Below are 24,200 nucleotides of genomic sequence, written 5' to 3'. Positions count from 1 at the left end.
GAATGGAGCAAACAAGGGTCATCGATTTGTTAGAAATAGCAGCTAAATGTCCCTCAAATTACATGCTAGCATCTTAAAGAGAAAATACACTAGATAATGTATTACTCTGATTAAAAGGCGGGACTGCCACGGCTGGAGTGACTGATCACAGGCTTAACCAGGGACCAACAGCAGCGATTTCAATAACAACATAAAGACGAACTAAACAAGGAGTCTCTATGTGCTTACTTGAGCTGCTAGAAACAACAGCCAAATCGCCCTCGAATCACATGCCATCGTCTAAAAGAAAAATTGAGAACACTTGAATAATGTAGTCCTAGATAAACAATGTCTGAGTAAAAGACTGGATGGTCACGGTTGGAACACCTTTGATCGTAAGGTTAGGGTTCACGTGGCTTAAACCACAATAGCGATGGCGAATAGAGGAAGCTTCTGTGGTCACAGGACTTGCTAGAAACAGCAGCCAAATCTCCCTCAAACCACACTCTATGTCTTCTGATGGAAGGACACGATGGATAATGCAGGCAATGACAGATATAGAAAATGACATGTTAGAAACAGCAGCCAAGTCTCCCTTAAATTACAGCCTGCCATCATGTAAAGGAACGACAGAAGAGACACTTGTAGTTGATATAGAGAATGATGGGATGGGCACAGCTGGAATGCTTTTCATCGTCGGTTATTTCGATCAAGGCTGACCTAGACCAAAGAAACAGTTAACATTTGGATGATTACGATTATCCTGTGATATCCGTGTCTGCAGGTTTAATACCAGCAACAAACAGAATGCAGAGAAGGAATAACAGGTGAGACACTGGTTTGTAAAGGAATATTGAGACACTTTAATGGAATTGGTTCATTTTCTAAGATTTATCTCTATTTTTTCTCCTTTTTTTTAATGCATTGTTGCTGTGGTGGTGATGATGATACAGTCACGTTGTTGTTGTTGTTGTTGGTGGTGGTGGTTGGTGGTGGTGATGGTAGCAGTAGTGACACTGATGATGGTCGTGGTATGACGTGGACCTTGTGGTGATGTCATGTTGTTGTTATTGTTGTTGTTGTTGTTGCTGTTGGTGGTGGTGGTGGTGGTGTTAGGCCCCAGGTCAGCCCTAACTGAGCAGAACCATAAATCAAATCCAACGTTCCTACAACTACCTTCTCACCTTTTTACAGGTGAATATAGAACAGCAGTATTCTGGGTGTCCTTTTCTTTCCCAATATAGTGGAAGATAGGAGGGAGATTTGACTGCTATTTTTAACACATTAAAACTTGGTGTTAGAGCAAGCACAAGCAATCCTTTACAAGAAGCAGGTTCCATGAAACATAGCTCAACTGGCAGGCCACTCCGAACAAACAATTCGAGATAATTTTTCGCAGAAAGTTCTGCAGGTTGCAGTGTGCTCATAACGGGTGTAAAGTCTGGTGGTGACTGTGGTTGTTGTGTCTGTGGTGGTTGTTGTAGTAATTGTAACTGTGGTGGTGGTATTGGTGAAGGCTCTAGCATAGATGCTGGTAAGCTCTCTTAGAGGTGTACTGATTATAACTCCTTGTTTTGCTCAAAGTTAGCCCAAGTTCAGCAGGCTTATAATCAAAAGGCTTTCCAGCCATAACCATCCAGAAATAATGAATCTAGGACTACATTATTCAATGTTTCCTTCCATGTTTTTAATAATACAGCAAAGAATATTTTGAGGGAAATTTGGCTTCTATTTCTTATTTCTTTATTGCCCACAAGGGGCTAAACATAGAGGGGACAAACAAGGACAGACAAAGGGATTAAGTCAATTACATCGAACCCAGTGCGTAACTGGTACTTAATTTATCGACCCCAAAAGAATGAAAGGCAAAGTCAATCTCGGCGGAATTTGAACTCAGAACATAGCAGCAGGCGAAATACCGCTAAGCATTTCACCTGGCATGCTAACATTTCTGCCTGCTCGCTGCCTTTGATTTCTATTTCTATAGAAATTTGGTTTCTATTTCTAGCTGTCAAGTGACAACACACAAAGGCTCTCTTATTAGTGGTGACTAGTGGTGATTGATACATTAAGTACCAGTCATTTTTTGTTACTAATTTGTAGCCTTGTACCAAAGTTGGAAGTAAATATAATTGTTGTTTAACCACAAACCACGCCCAGTCAAGTAGACATGATCAAATGTATTCCAGCTATGACCATCACACTTTTATTTTTCATACTTAGTGTATCTGCAAGCTATGCACAAGCTACATTATATTGTTTCCTTCTTTTAATAAGATGGTATGATTTTATGTGTGGAGGCACATGGCCTAGTGGTTAGAGCAGCAGACTCGCGGTCGAGGGATCGCAGGTTCGAATCTCAGATCGGGCGAAGTGTGTGTTTTTGAGCGAAACACCTAAGCTCCATGTGGCTCCAGCAGAAGGTAATGGCAAATTTCTGCTGACTCTTTCACCACAACTTTCTCTCACTCTTTCTTCCTGCATCTTGCAGCTCACCTGCAATGGACCGGCATCCCATCCAGGTGGGGAACCTATACGCCGAGGAAACCAGGAAACCGGCCCTATGGGCCAGGCATGGCTCAAGAAGGAACAAACAATGATTTTATGTGAGGGTAATTTAACTGCTATGTCTTATAGATATCTATTGACCAATTACTGGATCTGTGACTAGTGTGTCGTGGATCCAGTATGTGGTCAATAGACCTATTAGCTCAATGACAGTTTTAGAAAAGAACTATAAAGAGATATAAATGCAGTGGTGTTGCACCACGTCAAACTCACTACAAGAAAAAGCTGTCGAATCTCCCTCAAATTAGACTTTGTTTTAAAGAAAAATGGGGCCCATTTTGTGTGATATAGTCTTGATAAAGAGACAGGATGATTACAGCTGGGATGATCATTAATCATAGAGCTTTTTAATCAGGCTGACCTAGGGTTAAAAAACAAGTGCTGCTGTTCTTAAATATGAATGATTTTTGTTTGTTTTTCTTCATATTGTTTTCTGTTCAGAATTGATTTCATCTCTTTTTTTTTTGTTCTGTATTTTCAGCTAATAATAATATAAAAGACTATAAAGAAAATACGAAATAGTACTTAACTCCTGTAGAAATGAAAATATGGAAAAGTTGATAATCATGAAGATGATGAAAATGAACATGAACATAAGGATAATGATGAAGATATGTTGTTGCCTAAGTTATGAATACTGAAGAATATTTCCTGACCAGTGTACCTACAACAGAAGACATAAACAAAAAATGAATAGAAACTGGAAAGATTACACTTTCTAGAATCTCCTATCATTTATTTCATATCTTCTCTGATTGAACAGTGATGATATTTTGGGTGTTAGAAGGTAATGAGGGTTTCAGTCATGGCTCAAATTCACAGCTTTCTGAGCTAACAAAACACCTGTTAATGACTCTATGCTCCTGCTCCCTACTGCAGTGACTTGTTCCTACTCATGCTTCAGCTAAATCATATTCTGTACAGCTCTGTGGGCTAACAAAACACTTGTTAATGATGTTACACTGCCAGCACCTACTGCAATGATTTGTTCATATCCATGCGCCAATTGTACACCTCAGCTCTGCAAGCTAAGAAAACACTTGTTAATGATACTGTGCTCCTACTACTTACTGCAATGTTCTTATCAATGATACATGTTTATACATCATCATCGTTTAACGTCCGTTCTCCATGCTATTTTCCATAACATGGACACAGCTTTTCTGGCAATGGGATACCAACTCTCAACTCTTCACTCACTAATTTGACACCTTCTCACCTCAGCTGATTGTGACACTTTTTATTGTTGTGAAGCTTCCCTTCAACCTATCATTGTGTTGCATCATGCAACTGAAAAGCAGATGGCTCACTTAATTTAAATGCTTCAATTTTAGTTGGGGTTTGTTAAACTAATTGTGACCCTAACCTCCATCACATTACAGTTCTTACCCACTTTTCCTCCTGACCACTTCATTTTCAAACTTTAGACATCACAACAGTGGTTTCTTATTCTTTGCACTCAGATATTTCATTCCCTTTCCTGTTGATCTCCAGTTACTCTTTTATTTGTTTCAGTCATTTGACTGCAGCCATGCTGGAGCACTGCCTTTAGTCGAGCAAATCAACCCAGGACTTATTCTTTGTAAGCTTAGTACTCATTCTCTCGATCTCTTTTGCCGAACTGCTAAGTTACGGGAACATAAACACACCAGCATTGGTTGTCAAGCAATGCTGGGGGGACAAACACAGACACACAAACATATACACACACATACACATATATATACATATATACGACGGGCTTCTTTCAGTTTCCGTCTACCAAATCCACTCACAAGGCTTTGGTCAGCCCGAGGTTGTAGCAGAAGACACTTGCCCAAGGTGCCACGCAGTGGGACTGAACCCAGTACCATGTGGTTGGTAAGCAAGCTACTTACCACCCAGCCATTCCTGCTCATTCAGCTTAAATGATGAATTCAAATCTCACATGAAATATCTCTTAATCTGTGATTTCTGCTCTTCATCTCAAAAGCCAATCAAATTAGTGAGCAATATTTGATACATAATCTATTGTCTTTATGCTTCTGCTGTCTTGTCTGTCTAGTTTCTTTTTAAGGTCAGGTTTTGTCTGACATTAATATTTTAAAATACTGGTATTTCAGCCAGAGATTCTACAACTGTGAGGAGTTGGATTAAGAGAGAAAGGGTTTTGTCTATTTGAAAGCTATACAACAAATCTGAGTTAGCCAATACAATGCACACACATATACACTCACACGTGCACTCTTTGTCTGTGTGTTGATATAATTGTAATTCAGTGATAGAGTTTATGAACTATTTAAAGCAGTAAAGTGAGCATTGTCTTGAGTCCTGGAACTCATAAGGCCAGTTTACCCAATTCCCATGATATTTTAATGACCAAGATGACAACATTCCGAATGGGATGCCAGTAGACACTGAGCAGACACTGGAGCAACACACTACCCAGTCCAGGAATCAAGACCACAATCTTGCAATCATTAGTGCAACACCCTAACCATAAGGCCACAATCATTTACTGTTTAAAGCAGACACACACTCACACCCCTATTTATTCTTGCTTTTGATTCTTCCTTCCTTAAATAACATCAAAGGTTTTCACCAAATTCACCTGTAATTTGCTCACTGTTGCACTTCATCTAAAAAAAATAAGGAAGAAATAACAATACTCTGTTACTTATTTTTTCCTATTTGTTAAAAAAAATTCATAGAAAGACATTGTGTTGTACAGAGCCATGTTGTATGGTCAGAAAATTGAATTTAAATACAAAAAAATGCATTCCAAACAAGAAGACAATGGCAAGAATAAATTACACCATGAAATATTCTCTTCAGATGGTTTGGCATCAAAAGAAAAGTCAATTCTTTCTAAGAAGAAGTGGTTCCATTGTGAAATCTGTGGCAAGACCTTTTCTCGAAACAACGACCTGTTTAAACATGTTCGGGTTCACACAGGTGAGAAACCATACCCCTGCGAGATTTGTGGCAAGAATTTCTCTGTAAACAGTTCGTTGTTTCGTCACCGCCGCATTCACACCGGAGAGAAACCATATTTCTGTGACATCTGTGGTAAGACATTCTCACAAAACATCCACTTGGTCCGACACAAGAGAATCCACACTCACGAGAAACCATACCAATGTGAAATCTGTGGCAAATCCTTCTCAGTTGACAACTCTTTGTCCCGTCACAGACGCATACACACTGGGGAAAAGCCATACTTCTGTGAAATTTGTGATAAAACTTTCTCACAGAATGGTCACCTAACACGGCATAGAAAGATGCATGCAGGGGTGAAGTCTTTCAGTTGTAAAGACTGCAGCAAAGTTTTCTCCCGTAAGAGTAGCTTAATTGAGCACAGATGGATTCATATCAACAATAAACCTTACCAATGCCAAATCTGTGATAAGACATTCTCACACAAAAATGTTTTAGCATTCCATGAACGAATACACGATGAAGATAAACTGTAGTATTTGGTGATATTAAATATTTAAGGACCAATCAACAAATGTAGAAAAAAAAAGATTAAAACAAACCCTACCTGCTCTTTCTTGGGGCTGACTGCTTGTACACAACAGCCAGAAGGGAGAATAAGTATATCTAACTAAGTTGTTGATCTGTTACTCTGACATTTAACATACGTATATTATTTAACCCTTTCGTTACCAACCCGGCCAAAACTGGCTCTGGCTCTGGCTCTGAGTTCAAATCTCTTATTTTCATAAGTTCTGAACTAAAATCTTCCACCAAACCTTAGTCACAATTTATGTTCCTAACACTATCTGAATGATAACTAAGTTATTTTACTAATTTTTTTCTTATATTTAAAGTAATTGAAAGAAACACAGAGCATCTCAAAATAAATGCAGTAACGAAAGGGTTAACCAAACTTCCAATTCTAAGAAAAAGTGGAATTTTGATTCAATATTTTTTACAGATATTTTCTTTGTTTTTCTCTCTAAATTTTCAAATTTATAAAAACAAAATCCGAGATAGAGGGAATCACTGGAACTAAGCCCCCCCCCCCTCCCCATTGTCTGAAATCAAAATTGAAATTCAAAGAAAAAATTCTATAAGTAAGGAGGATTATAAATTGAATATTAAAAACCAAAACCAAGTTATAGAATTTTTCTTTTGGATTTCAATTATAATTCAAATTGTAATTTCTGATTTCTCCACTGCACACTAGTTTTAGTTTTTGAGAAATATTTCAGTTAAAGAAATTTTAAATTTTATGTCAAACAAAGAAAGAGAAAGAAAAAAATCTTTGAACAAAATTCCTCTCAAATGTGATATCTCCCCTGACCAATTTATATCTATAAAACATATCTATATGTATGAACCATTTATGCATGAAGCATATCTGAATGTATAGAACATTATAAAACTCATTGTTAATTAAAAAATGTTCATATTGTTAATTTTTCCTCTTGCATATGTATTGTCGTCATCATCTCTTAATATCCACTTTTTCATGCTTGCATGGATCAAACAGAATCTAACGAGGCAGTCTGATGCCCTTCTTGTCACCAACCCTCATCTGTTTCCAAGTATGGTAATATTTTCCCATGGACAAACATTTTCTCACAGAATGTTTGAAGTGAATGACACTGCTTGTATGGCAGGGACAATCGTTTACAACTATCACACAGTGTCAAAACAAAGAGACACAAACACATACACACTCAAACATTCATGTATATACACAACAGGCTTTTTTCAGTTTTCATCTACCAAATCCACTTCCAAGGCTTTAGTCAGCCTGGGGCTATAGGAGAAGGCACTTGGTCTAGGTACCACATTGTGGGATTGAACCCAGAACTATGTGGTTTGAAAGCAAACTTCTTACTGCACAGCCACACCTGCACCTATCTCTCTATTTAAATAGATGGATGGATGGACGGACGGATCCGAGTGCATCAAATACTCTACATCATACTTTTTGGTTTATTGAAATTATCTCCATCTCCTGAGGATGTATCACAATTACCTAATGGTGGCACTTCAGAACACCTCTATGTAAGACAGGGAGATAATGTCAAGAATCAATAATTCTCTAAAGCTGACATGCCATTATGGAAACCAATCATGCATAGGTTGGGTGGTTTGACACAGGAGCTGGCCAGGTAGAAGACTACCCCAGGCTACTTTGTCTATTTTTGGCATGGTTGTTTACAGCAAGATGCCCTTCCTAACACCAACCCCCACCAGAGTGGGCTGAGTGCTTTTTACGTGGAACCAGCACAGGTGAGGTGATCAGTTTTGGCAAGGATTTTACAGCTGGGTGCTCTTCCAAATGCCAACCACTTCACAGTGTGAACTGGATGCTTTTTATTTGGCTCAAGCATATTCAAGCAAAACTGAACTAAGAGAAATAATTTAGACTGGCCGGTGGGATGTATTTGAATAACATAGACAAATACATGTATATCACACACCATAAAACATATATTCTCAATTTATTTAAAATTACATCTACACTGCAAATGACATTTTGAACTTAAGCAACCAGTCAACATATTTAAATGCTGATGTTTTTTTTTTTTCGGAAGCTTTCCTTAAATTAGATGTCTACAGGTGATATTCTTTTGATTGGCCTGGCATTGAACATTAATTCTTTATTTTGCCACCTTAGGCCTGATTCAGAACACCTTAGGTGTTTTGATTATTGTTGCCTGTTGCTTAAAATGATAATTTTTCCAGAATAATAGGCTAATGATTAAAATGTCAGTTATAGTTGGTAAAATAAAGATTTTTGGTTCAGTTCCTGGTCTAGCCAGGGAATACAACTGGAGATATTGAAAGGTTATATCAAAAACACACATCATGATCATCTTCATCATTATCATTGGCATCCCCCTCCTCCTCCTCCACATCATCATCATATCAATCATCATTGTTTAAGGTCCTCTTTCTGTGCTGGCATGGGTTGGATGGTTTGACTGAGGTCTGGCAAGCCAGTGGACTGCACTAGGTTCCAATCTGATCTGGCAATGTTTCTACAGCTGGATGCCCTTCCTAATGCCAACCACTCCAAGAGTGTAGTGGGTGCTTTTTATGTGCCACCAGCACAGGAGCCAGTCAGGGGGCACTGGCATTGACTACGTTTGGATGGTGCATTTTAAATGTCACCGGCACAGGAGCCAGTCAGCACTGGTATTGACCACATTCGGATGGTGCATTTTACATGCCATCGGCATGGAGGCCAGTCAGGCAGCACTAGCCATGGCTACAATTTCAATTTTACTTGATTCAACAGATCTTCTCAAGCATATCATATCACTCACCACTTAAATGGACCGATCATGCAACACTAGCATCGGCCATGGCTATGATCTCACTTTACTTGCATATCTCCAAAGGTTTTGGTCTTTTGTCATTGCCCCTGTGAAGCCCAACATTCAAAGGTCATCCTTCACCACCTCATCCCATGATTTCCTGGATCTACCTCTTCTACAGGTTCTTTCTACTGTTACGGTGTGGCTCTTTATCACACAGCTGCCCTCATCCATACATAACACATGGCCATATCAGCGCAGTCTCCCTTGTACCCCACATTTCTTCTTATGTCCAACTTTTCTCTCAGAACATTTACATTCTGTTATGTACACTGCACACTGACATTACACATCCAGCAGGTCATACTAGTTTCATTTCTTTCAAGCCTATGCATGTCCTCAGCAGTCCTGGCCTATGTAGCATGGCAGTTTGCACACATGCATCATACAGTCTACCTTTCACTCTGAGCGAAAGGCCATTAGTTGCCAGCAGAGGCAGGAGCTCTCTGAACTTTGCCTAGGCTATTCTTATTCTAGCAGCTACACTCTCAGAGCATCCACCCTCACTACAGACTTGGCCACCTAGGTAGCGGAAGCTAACAACTATTTCTAGTTTTTTCCCCTGGCATGTTATGGAATCCATTTCCTGTACATCTTCAGTGTTTATTGTCCCTGTGCATCTGCCACACACAAAAATTACCTTTCCAGTTAACCTTCCTTTGACATTGCTGCACCTTTTATGTTTCCATAGCTTACACCAGGTACATCTTATGGAGTTTCTACCTACGCCTTTTTTACAGATCAAGCAGGGCCTTCCTTGTTTGTTTAATTTCCGCTTGAACGGAGATGTGTGGATATATGTTGCATGCAAGAAATAAGGTGGAGAGGAGGATCAGCTAGGTTCCTCACAGGCAAGGAACGCAGGTACAAGATTTTCTGGGCAGGGAACACTGACGGGGTTGGTGGCGTGGGTATACTTATCACTGAGAAATGGGTAGATAAAGTAATTGAGGTAATCAGAGTATGTGACAGAATACTTAAGATTAGATTAGTGCTTCATCATAGTTTAGCAACCATTATATCAGCCTATGCTCCTCAGTCGGGGCTACCTGATGGACAGAAAGACCGATTCTATGACACTCTACTGCAGACTACCTCGTTGACGAACGACAGAGACCTTATCTTTGTGGCTGGTGACTTTAATGGTCACGTTGGACGACATGCTGGGGGCTTCCATGGCGTACATGGAGGCTATGGCTATGGCTCCCGCAACGAGGAGGGAACCAGGCTGCTGGAGTTCTGCGATGCAAATAATCTTATGATTTGCAACACTAACTTCAGGAAACCTACCAGCCACCTAGTCACTTACCGATCGGGCCAACATACCAGCCAAATTGACTACATCCTTGCAAGGCAAAGGGAGAGATTGCTGCTTATAAATGCCAAAACCTTCCCAGGTGAAGAATGTACCCCACAACATAGACTGGTAGTTAGTGACTTTAGGATCAGGACTAGGAGGACAACCAGAAGACGACCAATATGGAGAAGAAGGATCTGGAAGCTTAAAGATCCTGCAAATGGACAGAGATTTAGGGACATATTACTTGAAGCCTCTGACGAAGTAGAAGGGGATAGAGTATCACGGGGGTAGAAGACAGCTGGACGTTTCTAAGGCCAACCTGCTGAGAGCCACTGACCAGATCTGTGGCTGGTGCAAAGTCCCCTCTCGACCTAGAATAACGTGGTGGTGGAACAATATTGTAGACAGGGCTATTAGAGAAAAGAGACAGGCTTGGAAGGTCTGGAAAAATGGGGGTAGCAGGGAATTGTATCAGACTGCCAAAAGAGAAGCTAGGAGACAGGTTTATTTAGCCAGAGGGGAAGCAGATAAGAAAAAATTTGCCAATGTTCTGCACCGTGAGGACCAAAGACTGGAGGTGTTTCGTGCTGCAAGACAGTGTGTGAGAGAGAATTGTGATGTGGTGGGAGAGAAGTGTGTTCGCATGGAAGATGGTTCACTTGCGCTAAATGAGGATGCAAAGAGAGAGGTTTGGAGATGCCACTATGAAAGGTTGCTGAATAAAGAAAATGAATGGGATAAAGAGAGTCTGCCGAATGTTGACCCAACAGAGGGACCAGCTATCCGAGTTGATAGTTCCGTGGTAGCTAAGGCAATTAGAAGCATGAAGACAGGGAAAGCCCCAGGCCCATCAGGAATCACTGCAGAGATGCTCAAAATGTCTGGTAGTGTCGGCTATAGCCTAGTCACCCGTATAGTTAATCAGGTGATACACAAAGGAGTCATACCCAATGACTGGTGTAGCAGCATAATAGTCAACTGCTACAAAGGTAAAGGTGACGCCCTAGATACAAATAACTACAGAGGTATCAAGCTGTTGGATCAGGTGATGAAGGTTACGGAGAGGGTCATAGCCCAACTAATTAGAGAGAGAGTTAGTTTAGATGAGATGCAGTTTGGGTTTGTGCCAGGGAAAAGTACTACTGATGCTATATTCCTGGTAAGGCAGCTGCAGGAGAAATACCTAGCCAAAGATAAGCCCCTGTACCTGGCTTTTGTTGACATGGAGAACGCCTTCGACAGGGTCCCCCCGATCCCTTATCTGGTGGGCAATGAGGAAACTAGGGATAGATGAATGGTTAGTGAGAGCTGTGCGGGCCATGTATAGGGACGCTGCTAGTAGGGTGAGGGTTGGAAACGAGTACAGTGAAGAATTCTGGGTAGAGGTACGGGTCCACCAAGGCTCAGTACTCAGCCCCCTCCTATTTATCATAGTCCTCCAGGCAATAACGGAGGAATTCAAGACAGGATGCCCTTGGGAGCTCCTCTATGCTGATGACCTTGCTCTAATTGCTGAGTCGCTATCAGAACTGGAGGAGAAGTTTCAGGTGTGGAAACAAGGATTAGAATCGAAGGGCCTCAGAGTCAATCTAGCTAAAACCAAAGTTGTAATCAGTAAGAAGGTAGACAAATCACAAACGCCTTCAGGTAGATGGCCCTGCTCGATCTGTAGAAAAGGTGTAGGTAGAAACTCTATAAGATGCACCAAGTATAAGCTATGGACACATAAGAGGTGCAGCAATGTCAAAGGAAGGCTAACTAGGAAGATGGTTTTTGTATGTGGCAGATGCTCAGGAACAATAAACACTGAAAATGCTCTGAGACCAACTTCCGTCACTTTCCAGGGAGAAAAACTAGAAATAGTTGATAGTTTCCGTTACCTAGGTGACCAAGTCAGCAGCGGGGGCGGGTGTGCTGAAAGTGTAACTGCTAGAGTAAGAATAGCTTGGGCAAAGTTCAGAGAGCTCTTACCTCTGCTGGTGACAAAAGGCCTCTCGCACAGAGTGAAAGGCAGACTGTATGATGCGTGTGTACGAACAGCCATGCTACATGGCAGTGAAACATGGGCCGTGACTGCTTAGGATATGCGTAAGCTCGCAAGAAATGAAGCCAGTATGCTCCGATGGATGTGTAATGTCAGTACTCATACTCGGCAGAGTGTAAGTACCTTGAGAGAAAAGCTGGACCTAAGAAGCATCAGTTGTGGTGTGCAAGAGAGATGTTTGCGCTGGTATGGTCATGTGGCGAGAATGGATGAAGATAGTTGTGTGAAAAAGTGCCACACCCTAGCAGTTGAGGGAACCTGTGGAAGAGGCAGACCCAGGAAAACCTGGGACGAGGTGGTGAAGCACGACCTTCGAACTTTAGGTCTCACTGAGGAAATGACTAGAGACCGAGACCTCTGGAAGTGTGCTGTGCGCGAGAAGACCCGGCAGGACAAGTGAGTCCATAACCCGTGGCCTTCTACATGGGATGGAACCAGCCTACGTATGCATACCTTCCCTTCTTGGGACACAAAACTCTACTTGTGAAGACCTGTTGAGGCAAGTGAGGATCAGAATCGAAATCGATCAATGGAAATTGCAGATGTGTTACCAGTGCCGGTGGCATGTCGAAACTCTACTTGTGAAGACCCGTTGAGGCAAGTGAGGATCAGAATCGAAATCGATCAATGGAAATTGCAGATGTGTTACCAGTGCCGGTGGCATGTAAGAGAACCTCCCGTTTCGCGACCGTTGCCAGCACCGCACCGTTTCATGTCCGTTGCCAGCCTCGCCTGGCCCTCGTGCCGGTGGCACATAAAAAGCACCATCCGTTCGTGGCCGTTTGCCAGCTCTGTCTGGCACCTGTGCGGGTGGCACGTAAAAAGCACCCACTACACTCACGGAGTGGTTGGCGTTAGGAAGGGCATCCAGCCGTAGAAACACTGCCAGATTTGACTGGGCCTGATGAAGCCTTCTGGCTTCACAGACCCCAGTAGAACCGTCCAACCCATGCTAGCATGGAAAACGGACACTAAACGATGATGATGATGATGATGATGATGATGGTTGATTTCTATAGCATGGGTGCCTTTTTAGCACCAACCCCTTTACAGAGTCTACTGGCTGCATTTTTTCATGGCACCAGCATATGAGAGATTGTCTTATCCTTAACTATAGAATACTAAGGGATCCCTTCACTGTTAAACATATCACTATGAAACTCATCATATATGGACTTTTAAAGTGCCTTGTTATGTGCCTAACATCAGGTATTTGATCTCTTCCCCTAATGATCCCTTACAGTTAGGCATCTGAATGATTTGGCACATCCAATTTTGAGTTCCAAATAACTGCTATAATGGTGAAATGTATGTAGGAATTAATAATTTATACTTATCATCACCGTCAGCATCATCATCGTGTAGCATCCTCTTTCCATGCTGGCATGGGTTGAACAGTTTGACACAGAGCTGGCCAGCTGGGAGCTGTTCACACCCCAATTGTTTGTTGTGGCATGGTTTCTATGGCTGGATGCCCTTCCTTACACCAACCACTTAGCAGAGTGTGAAGGGTGCTTTTTATGTGCCACCAGCACAGGTGCTTTATTAAGTGGCACCAGCACCTGAAGGACAAGCCTGTATGTGTGGAAGACAGCAGTTTTACTTAATAATATAAATAACATATAAATATATGCATATATACATACATATATGTACATACCTACATATATATGTACCGGAGTAAACACATAAATGTGAAACAAGGTGGAAAAAAAGAGTACTCAAATACCAGTAATATGCTTTTTTTAAAGCAGCAGAAAATTCTATAAAACCTGTTGACATATCGGTTCTATTCTAGCAAAAACTGTCTGATGAACGGCAACGTGAAACTCAGAGTAACAGGTTTTGTAGAATTTTCTGCTGCTTTAAATACATATATATGTATATATACATGCATATATGGGTACAGGGCATAAAAAAAACATTGAACACAATGAGAAACAAAAACATAGAAACAAACGTTTTTTCGAACAATGGAAAAAACAAACAGAGAAACAAGACATGCAACATAGAGAATATTCCCCTTCTTCAGTTGTCCCTGTTTCATCTACTCTGAATTTCAAAAGCAAGGACAAGACACGACTTGGTTGGAACAGTCCTTCCTGCAAAGCAAATTAAATAAAATTTGGGATTTTTTGCGGAGGGTGAAAGTGGTAACAAGAACAAGACAGTGAGAACAAAACAGTAAAAACAAACGGTTAGGGCTGTTAAGCCAAGGCGATAGAAAAATTATTATGAACGCTAAGTACAGCAAATCCCCACATCTTCCAGTCCCTTGTCATTTCCTCAGTGAAGCCCAGCAGCTCAAGATGCTTTCTCACCATTTTGTCCCACATCTCCTTGGGTCTACCCCTTCCACAGGTACCCTCCACAATTAGAGCTCGGCACTTTGTACACTTGACTTTATTTTAATCTTCCACCTACAGATGCTCTTTATATCATAACTAGTAACACCACTAAGCACATTAGTAGACTAACCATTATACTGGAAGCTGACCAAATGATGTTAATCTATGTGGAGTTCTGACTCATACAACAGAAGTTGCACATCTAACTCTACACACATTAGTTGTGTGTGTGTGCAAGAGGAAAATAAGTTAAGGTGATCAGCTGAGACTTTAAATCACAGTCAAAAAGTCTGATGCTCAGAGATCTGATAAAAAATAAAGCTCATGAAAAACAACTGACTTGAAGAAAGGTCTCTGAAGTCACAAACACATTAAGAATTTTTTGTAAACAGATTTACAGCCCAATTGTTTTCCCCAATCTCACAACAGGTGGAAAAACACATATCACAGACAATGAAACAATGTGTGAAGGATGGACTGAACATTTTCCAAATGGTCTGTATTGACTAACTTGATGTTCTTGGAAACAGAATGAAGGTTTAATTATGACACTGAAATAAAACAATTATATTGAATTCCTATTAATTGTGGATTTCAATTAATTTTATGATGTTAACCCCATCTACCATCCCTTCTACTCAAAGCAAAATAGGCTTGCTATATCAGGAATCTTGCAATAAAAATTCGTATACATATCATATTTCCGCTATTTTTCTTTTTCTTTTTGTGTGTGTGCATATGTAGTCCCAACATGGACACTCTAGACACTATCTCACTCCCTTCTATATTCTACAACCAGGACAAAAGAGTTCAACAAGCCAGGATGAAAGAGATGGAGACAAAGAAGGCTACATCAGCACCTGGCCGTTGCTCATTGCAGTTGAGTAAACTTGAGCAACATAAACAAAAATTTTTGATTTCGGTGGAATTTGAACTCAGAATGTAAAGACAGACGAAATACTCCTAAACATTACGCCCGGCATACTAACGTTCCTTGTTTCTTTATTGCTCACAAGGGGATAAACATAGAGAGGACAAACAAGGACAGACAAAGGGATTAAGTTGATTACGTCGACCCAGTGCGTAACTGGTACTTAATTTATCGACCTTGAAAGGATGAAAGGCAAAGTTGGCCTCGGCGGATTTTGAACTCAGAACGTAAAGACAGACAAAATACTCCTAAGCATTACACCCAGCGTACTAACGTTCTTGCCATCTCGCCGCCTTCCCACTCTAATAATAATAAGTGAACTATGCTAAAGGCTCTACAAACTTTATTATCAAATCTTCGACCGATGACTGGGCATCTATGATCGTTTAAGGAAAGATATAGCTCAATTGAATTTTTCCTTTTCGTTCTACAAAAGGCGCAAAGGCTTGAAATTTTGGAGTAGGGGATAAGTCAATTACATCGACCCCAGAGTTCATCGACTCTTAATGGATGAAAGACAAAATAGATCTCGGCGGAATTTGAACTCAGAACGTGAGAGAGACGAAATGCCACAAAAGCATTTTGTCGTGCGTGCTAATGATTCAGCAAGAAGAAGTAAGCAATATACCACATATGTCACACAATTATACTTACCAATGTTTTTAAATCTAAAAACTGCAGAATTGTTTATTTGGACAGCGGTAACGTTTACGTATAGCCTTCAAAGAGTTGTTTCCCTTAGACCAAAAAATACGTTAAAAGTTCTCTGAAGCTGTACATGTAGTTTAGGATCTATAAAGAAGGTTCTTCGCATTTATCATCATAATCATTATTCGTTTCTACTCTAGGCACAGGCCCGAAAGTTGGTGGGAGGGGACCTGTCGATTAGATCGACCCCAGTACGCAACTGGTTCTTAATTGATCGACTTCGAAAGGATGAAAGGCAAAGTCGACCTCGGCGGAATTTGAACTTAGAACGTAGCAGCGGACGAAATACCTATTTCTTTACTACCCACAAGGGACTAAACACAGAGAGGACAAACAAACGGATTAAGCCGATTATATTGACTCCAGTGCGTAACTGGTACTTATTTAATCGACCCCGAAAGGATGAAAGGCAAAGTCGACCTCGGCGGAATTTGAACTCAGAACGTAGCGGCAGATGAAATACCGCAAAGCATTTCGCCCGGCGTGCTAACATTTCTGCCAGCTCGCCGTCGTCATCATTATCAACATCATCATTATTATTATTATCATCATAAGACAGCTCGACCAGATGTTACTTGAGAGTGCAAATCAATCATTATCAACATTTCAAATAAGCGATGCTTCCACGTTTTCCTAAATCAGGTGTTATTAACAACTCATCACAATCTGTTAGCATCTCATTTGAAGGGGTTCAGTCTCCAGCATCTTCTGAGTGCTAACGTCACTCCTTATACTTTCGACTGACTATACATATCTTCAGTTAACATACCTTTTTCATAACATTTGCTTAGTTGTCTCCCCTATATACATCAGCCGATATCTAATGACCCTCTAGCATCAGATCATTTATACTCACACACTTCTCTCTTACTCTCTCTCACACACACATAATGTATGTATATCATTGTATCTCTGTGTGGACAAGACTGGACTATCGGATGTTATATAACGCTGGTCACAATGCGCTTCCAATTCCTTCTTGATTGTGCGATTCTTTTCGATCTTGGCCAAAATTGTTGATCTAAACCGTCTTCCCATCGTTGTGGAGGCCTTCTGAGTGGCTTTTTCCGATCCCTTCGGTACCACTCGGCAACTACACGGGTGAACCTTGCAAACCCAACGGAACTTCTACTTCCGATATTTCGCTCTGTTTTTGAATTACTCCATTTCAAATATGCTTTAAGCATGGATCTATACACAGCACTTTGCATTGCAGCCAATCGATGTTCTTCCCTCTTCGAAGAAAGCCACAATCTCATTTGTGAATGTAAGTACAAGTGGTAGTAACTGACGGTGGATATCCACCTGCTTGTCCATCCAACATCTCTGATGACCGTTTTCAGACATGCGCTGAAAAACTGAGAGGCGGTAACACCTTTTTGACGCCTTTCTCTTACATCTGATGACAACAGAGCTATATCAGAGGTGCATCCGGAATTCGTATCCCTGAGCAGTTTGATGTATTGTTCCTTGACACCTTGCATTTCCAGAGATTTCAGCAATGTCCTCATCTCGACGCTATTAAAATCCTTTTCGCAGTCAACAAAAGCAATGCACTGGAGCATCTTGTATTCTTTCGCTCATTCTACAAGCTGTGTTAGAGTATATATGCGATACATCATCCCGTAGTTTTTATAGAAACCTGCTTGTTCTTTCGGCTGCTGCTCATCGAAATGTTTCGATAGCCTGGTGACCACAGTCCTTGTAATATAGGGGTGAGGCAAGAGGCATATGGGTCGGTAGTTTCTTAGATCTTTATCACCCTTACTTTGAATCGAGATGTTATTCAACTCTTTCCACAGCTATCAGATAGTAATTGAAGCGCAGAAAGTATTTCCACCGTTTTTGCCTCCGCTCCTTAACATCACTGTAGTTATGCCATATTTTCCTGGAGCTTTGTCTGTTTTCGTCAGTTTGAGAGCATTTTCAGATTCACTGACCAGAATAGGAAGCACTTCTTCCGGCGTTTGTGACAGTGGAGGATCGAGCATCACTGTTGATTCAAAAAGGTTGATAGAGAAGGTTTTGCATGCGTCTTACTTTTATTTAATTATTTATATCATTTACTGATCCGTTATTGGTGGGATCAACAAAAAACATATTCCGTCCAGTGAGAGATGAATATCGTTTAATGTAAACAGTATTTAAATTCGAGCTGTTATTAGCTTCATTTTATACGAAATGAAGTGATAAGTTTGTGCAGCATGCTATTTGTTTCCAAGCAATTTTCAGTCTCAAATATACAACGAGAACGAACGGTGATCTTTGAGAAAAAACAAGTAAGCATGAAAAGAAGATGAAAGCAAAAGTAGAATGAGAAAACAAGAAACAGGAAAAACGAAAATCGCAAGTTAATCCGTTTGCGCATCCGAATCAGAATTAATATGGTTGGTGTAAATTAACTCTATGGCAGGAAGGTCAAAGTCTGTAAGACTGCATGCCTAATTTGGAGAGGTTTGTAGCCTCCAGTTCAAAAAAAATTTATTCACATATTTACATTTAATAAAAATTTCAGATCTGGAATTTAGAGGGTCCATGGAGTTCTTAGATATAAAAAGAATATAACACTATTCGGTTACACAAAGCCTGTATCTTATTGATTCATTAATGTATGACGTAGATCACTCCACGATCAATTACTTGATGGTATGTGGGGTACAGTTTCTCTTCAGGTCCTAGATATGGTTAGTTAACTTTGTGGCTTTATTCTTATCTACGTATCGAAAAGAAGACTAGTGTTTCGCGTATCTTTCTTTAAAATTACCTACTCATATACCAATGTAGATGTGAAGGTCTTAGATTCTAGTGTTTTTGTAATGTTTTCTATGAATATGCTTAGGTGTGATAGTTAAGAGTTTTAAATGATGTATGTATTCTTTCTGTAACCAGATTGTATATGGGTCTTGCAGAGCCAGTAGCAGGATATCTAGTGCCCTAGGCCAGTCGTATAATGTACGCTCCTGTCTCTCAGTCCTACAATATGTACCCTTTTCTCTGGCTTACAATGAGAACTCCATTCTCTTAGCCCAGTAATGCGTGCTCCCTTCTTCTAGCCGGACAATCGGCACTCCCTTTCTCAGTCCTACAGTGTGCGCCCCTTTCTAGTCCAACAATAGGCGCTCCTTTTCCCTGGTTTGCAATATGTACTCCATTCTCCCACCCCTACAGTAGGTTCCTCTTTTTTCCAGGCTGGCGGCAATGTGCACCAACTTTTTCCAGCCCTACATTGTGCACCATCTTTCTCTGGCTTACAATGTGCGTCTCTTTCGCCAGCCCTAAAATGTGCACCCGTTTTCCATCACTTACCATGTACCACCTTCTCCTAGATGTACAACGTACGTGTGCTTTTTTTCCACCCGTTCTATACTGTAGCACCTCCTTTAGTAAGTTTTTTTCTTCAAATACCTCCAACCACCATCCTCTTTTACACCAACTGAGGAATACAGTTAAAAATTATAGTTAACTTGCGTACAAGAAATTTACAGTATTTTTTTATCATATAATCACCGAGTAAATATGTTATCTCGTAAAATTTTAAATATTTCGCACCAAGTCTGTTCCGGGAGGAACCTTATCTGATATTATTATTTCTGAGATTTTTTTAAGGCAACGAGCTAACAGAATCGTCTGCACACTGAATAAAACGCTTCGCAGCATTTCGTCTGTCTTTACTATATGAGTTCAAATGCCGCCCGACTTCCACTTTGCCTTTCACCCTTCTAAAGCCCATGAAATCAGTACCAATGAAATACTGGATAGGTAATCGACTACACCACTTCCCACAAAACAGTCTCAGGCCTTGCATCTATAGTAGAAAAAATTATATCTGAGATTTTTATTTTTAGTTGAATCACGAAACTTTAAGCTGTTCAGAAATTTCTGCTGCCTCCAAATTCTAGCTCCCTTGGTGATCGTATAATTCGTCTCATGTGTTGAGCTGGCTCTGAGTTCTTGCAGTACACCAAGTACAGGGTCTTGCAGATAAAGTGAGACCAATTTTAAGCGGTAGACTTAGTAGGTTTAGCATTTCATTTTTTGATAAAAGCTTGTTTATTATTTACATTTGACGGATATTTGTTCTCAGCTTGTTTGTTGTTAACAACGTTTCGGCTGATATGCCTTCCATCCTTCATCAGGCTCATCAAACAAAACGAGGACAAATATCCGTCAAATGTAAATAATGTACGTAATTCCTCATCTTTTAAATACAGAACTGTAAAACCTTGTTTGCTTGAAAATGTAATCTTCCTCTTTATTATTCAGGTAAATAGCGAACTGATTCGACAACAGAAAGTCATTGAACAACAGAATCGTTCCGCCATTGTTGTTTTGGCGCACGTCGGACACATTGCCAATAAAACTGTCAAGTTGAGGAAACTTTTAAAAGCAACAGTTTATCGTGTTTTTAAACAATTTAAAGAAGAGGAAAAGATTGATAGAAAAGAACACAAGACTTGAAGTGATTCCAAACGCAATCCATTGTTTCTCGCTGGCTTCAAACGCTCGATTGAACCCAACCCATCCACATCCATGACAACTCTTGCAAAGAAACGCAACGTGTTCCTTTCCATGGTGTCCAGAGCTGTGAACAAGAACCTTGGCATGACTAGCTATGTTCGACGACACCTTACCTCCTAACAGCCAAGACCAAAGCAATCAGAGCCGTGAGATGTCCGAAGCTTCTGTCATTCATCAAACATCAAGGTGCAAGAAAAACTATCGTGTTTGTAGACGAGAAGTTCCTGTGGACACTGAGGTGAGTCGAAGAAATTCTTGCGTGATAACATATAACCCTTATGACATCCCCCCTGTGTTTGAGACAAAAAATCCTGGCTCTGTAATGGTATTTGGTGCCGTGACGAGTGATGGAAGTGTTATGAATTCACACTTCATTGAGTCTGGCTTGAAGATCGGCACAAAGGAGTATCTAGACATTCTGAGGAACTCTCTGTTACTTTGAATGGAACAGAAATTTGTGCAGAAATAAGGCGGTAAGCTGGCAGAAACGTTAGCACACCGGGCGAAATGCGTAGCCGTATTTCGTCAGTCGTTACGTTCTAAGTTCAAATTCCGCCGAGGTCGACTTTACTTTTCATCCTTTCGAGGTCGATAAAGTACCAGTCACGCACTGGGGTCGATGTAATCGACTTAATTCGTTTGTCTGTCCTTGTTTGTCCCCTCTGTGTTTAGCCCCTTGTGGGTAGTAAAGAAATATGTATTTCGTCTGTCGTTACGTTCTAAGTTCAAATTCCGCCGAGGTCGACTTTGCCTTTCATCCTTTCGAGGTTGTTAAATTAAGTACCAGTTACGCACTGGGGTCGATGTAATCGACTTAATCCGTTTGTCTGTCCCCTCTATGTTTACCCCCTTGTGGGCAATAAAGAAATAAGAAATTTGGGCTAGACAATGTGGTGCTTATCCAGGATTCTGCACCATGTCATGGGCCAAAAGCATCACAGGCTTTCCTTGGTCAGAAGGTGCCATTTTTTGTGAGGGCCAACATCTGGCTCAGTAATAGCCCAGATCTCAACCTTCTCGATTACTTTTTATGGGCGCACTTCAAGTAAGGACAAGTGTCAAAAGTTTGAAGACACATAAAATCAAAAATTGGAGGTTGCGGCAGCTGCGGAAAAAGAAAATCATTCTCGTGTTGAGGCAATAATTTCCCAAAAGGGTGATCATTTTGAGTGACAAATGATTTTGTTGTAATAAATGGTACATTAATATTATATCTGTCTGCTACCATTATTTTAGTTTTTATAACCAGTTTTACGCCTCGTAAAAATTGTTTGAATTTATCTGTAAGACACTGTATATTATATATCTTTGCTAATTTGAAACATTTTCTGGAATACAAGTTGAAGTTTTCAGACCAAAATCTACAGCCAAAGCGGTATGTTGACTTATACACCAAGGCAACTTTAGAGGACAAAACGTCCTTGTGAAAAGATAATGAGGTTTGAATGTTTACACTAGGTATTTACACTATATACTTGAACGACTTGTACGTCGGAAAATACAATAATATTTTTGTAGTACATTTGTCTTTGTCTACGACATGAAACACGTTCCACATATATTTTCAAATTACATTTCTCTTTATTATTGCCAGTTCATGGAGAGGTAGTTTCTGGTTTGTGTTAAATAAGGTTTTGTTTTGTTTGTATCGGTGTATTGTTGACTTTTACACTCTTAAAGTTTTGCAGTTTGACGTTAATTGTTATGACAGTTTTATCACTAAGACTCTCGAGAGACAGAGTAATTTAAGTGCGATCTTTTAATGTTACTGTAATATTTTTGATTGAGGTGAAAGTTTATGCCAAGATTCAGGAACGAAACTTTCAACAGAGCTGAGAGTGGAATGTGGAGAGCTAAGGAATTTGTCTTTTTATGGCTGCGTAGTTAAGAAGCTCCCTTTGCAACCATGTAATTTCAGATCAGTTTTTACAGCGAGGCACTTTAGCAAGTCTCCATCACTCTGGCCCCAAACTGAACAATGCCTTGTGAGGGCATTTCGTAGACGGAAACGGAAGCTGTGTGGAAGGGCGCTGATTGTGTATGTGTGTGCGTGCGTGCGCGTGTGTGTGTGCATGTATTTGTTTTTCTTACACTTTCTATTTGACTACCCGTTTTGTTTCCTTCATGTCCCCGTGACCTAAAGGCTCGACAAAAGAGACCGATAGCATGATTACTAGATTAAAAAGATTACTAGGCTTAAAAAGGAGTGCTCCAGGCGGCAGTTTTAAAAGGTCTGCTGTAGACAATATGTGCTTTTTTTATGTGGGGGTGCAAACGGAAGGGCCGCCTCGAGCGGCAAACACTCTAGTTAAGCTAGCACTGTTAAGCTTCCATATATTCTTTTCTACCCTAGGCATATATATACATATTTGTGGGGAGAGTGCCAATCGGTTAGATCGACCCAAGTGAGTAACTAGTACTTAATTCATCGACCCTGAAAGGATGAAAGACAAAGTCGTCCGCGGCAGAATTTGAACACAAAACGTAGCAACAGATGAAATACCTATTTCTTTACTACCCACAAGGGGCTAAACACAGAGGGGACAAACAAGGACAGACAAACGGATTAAGTCGATTATATCGAACCAGTGCGTAACTGGTACTTATTTAATCGACCCCGAAAGGGTGAAAGGCAAAGGTGACCTCGGCGGAATTTGAACTCACAACGTAACGGCAGACGAAATACCGCTAAACATTTCGACCAGCACGCTAACGATTCTGTCAACTCGCCGCCTTTAAAAATATTTGTAGATGGGGTTACTGCAGATCCCACATCTACCATTTCCACACTCTTTTACAGAGAATTCAGTTTTAGTCTCTGATGAGAATTTCGCTCTTGTTAGTTGTTTCTTCAGGTTTTTGTCTTGGCGTTTACTGTCTTTTGTGCAATATTTGTTTAATATGCTTCCCATTTTGGAGCTTTGTAGGACTATTAACAGACATCTACTACAAAAAAAAAAAGAAAGCCGACACACACCAATATTTAAATTTCTACTCCTGCCACCCATCCCACATAAAAAGAAACATTCCATATAGTATGTATTTCTTTATTGCCCACAAGGGGCTAAACATAGAGGGGACAAACAAGGACAAAGGGATTAAGTCGATTACATCGACCCCAGTGCGAAACTGGTACTTTATTTATCGACTCCGAAAGGATGAAAAGCAAAGTCGACCTTGGCGGAATTTGAACTCAGAACGTAAAGACAGACGAAATACCGCTAAGCATTTCGCCCGGCGCACTAACGTGTCTGCCAGCTCGCCGCCTTACATGTATATATATATATATATATATATATACCATGCTATGTTGTGAAGCGGTGCACGGTACCGGAATATAGTATGGCAAGACGCATATGCAGCATAGTTACCGACTCACAAACACGCCAAATAGGACTAACTGAACTTAAAAACTTCCTACTAGTACAAAAATACTCACTGAAATTAATAAAAAAATGGAATCTCAAGAGTAATGAAACTAGAC

The 24,200-nt window shown here is 40.5% G+C and overlaps 1 protein-coding gene and 1 long non-coding RNA gene across 2 annotated transcripts; one reads left to right on the top strand and one right to left on the bottom strand.

Moving 5' to 3' along the window:
• Positions 1-1,038: 1,038 nt before the first annotated feature.
• LOC118763842 lies at positions 1,039-23,602 on the bottom strand. Its single transcript, XR_004999589.1, has 3 exons — positions 23,478-23,602; positions 15,853-15,858; positions 1,039-1,067 (listed from the first exon to the last, which is right to left on the bottom strand). It is a non-coding gene; the product is annotated as an uncharacterized LOC118763842 (long non-coding RNA).
• Positions 4,968-6,304, top strand: LOC115213370 (zinc finger protein 525-like). The gene has a single exon (XM_029782314.2). The coding sequence runs from the start codon at positions 5,262-5,264 to the stop codon at positions 5,997-5,999; it is 738 nt and encodes a 245-aa protein (XP_029638174.1). The 5' UTR covers positions 4,968-5,261; the 3' UTR covers positions 6,000-6,304.
• Positions 23,603-24,200: the final 598 nt, after the last annotated feature.

Source organism: Octopus sinensis, linkage group LG6 (genome assembly GCF_006345805.1).
Source record: "Octopus sinensis linkage group LG6, ASM634580v1, whole genome shotgun sequence".
In the NCBI taxonomy this organism is placed as follows: domain Eukaryota; kingdom Metazoa; phylum Mollusca; class Cephalopoda; order Octopoda; family Octopodidae; genus Octopus; species Octopus sinensis.
Note: the sequence above shows the minus strand (reverse complement) of the source record. Positions and strands in the feature narration are given on the sequence as shown.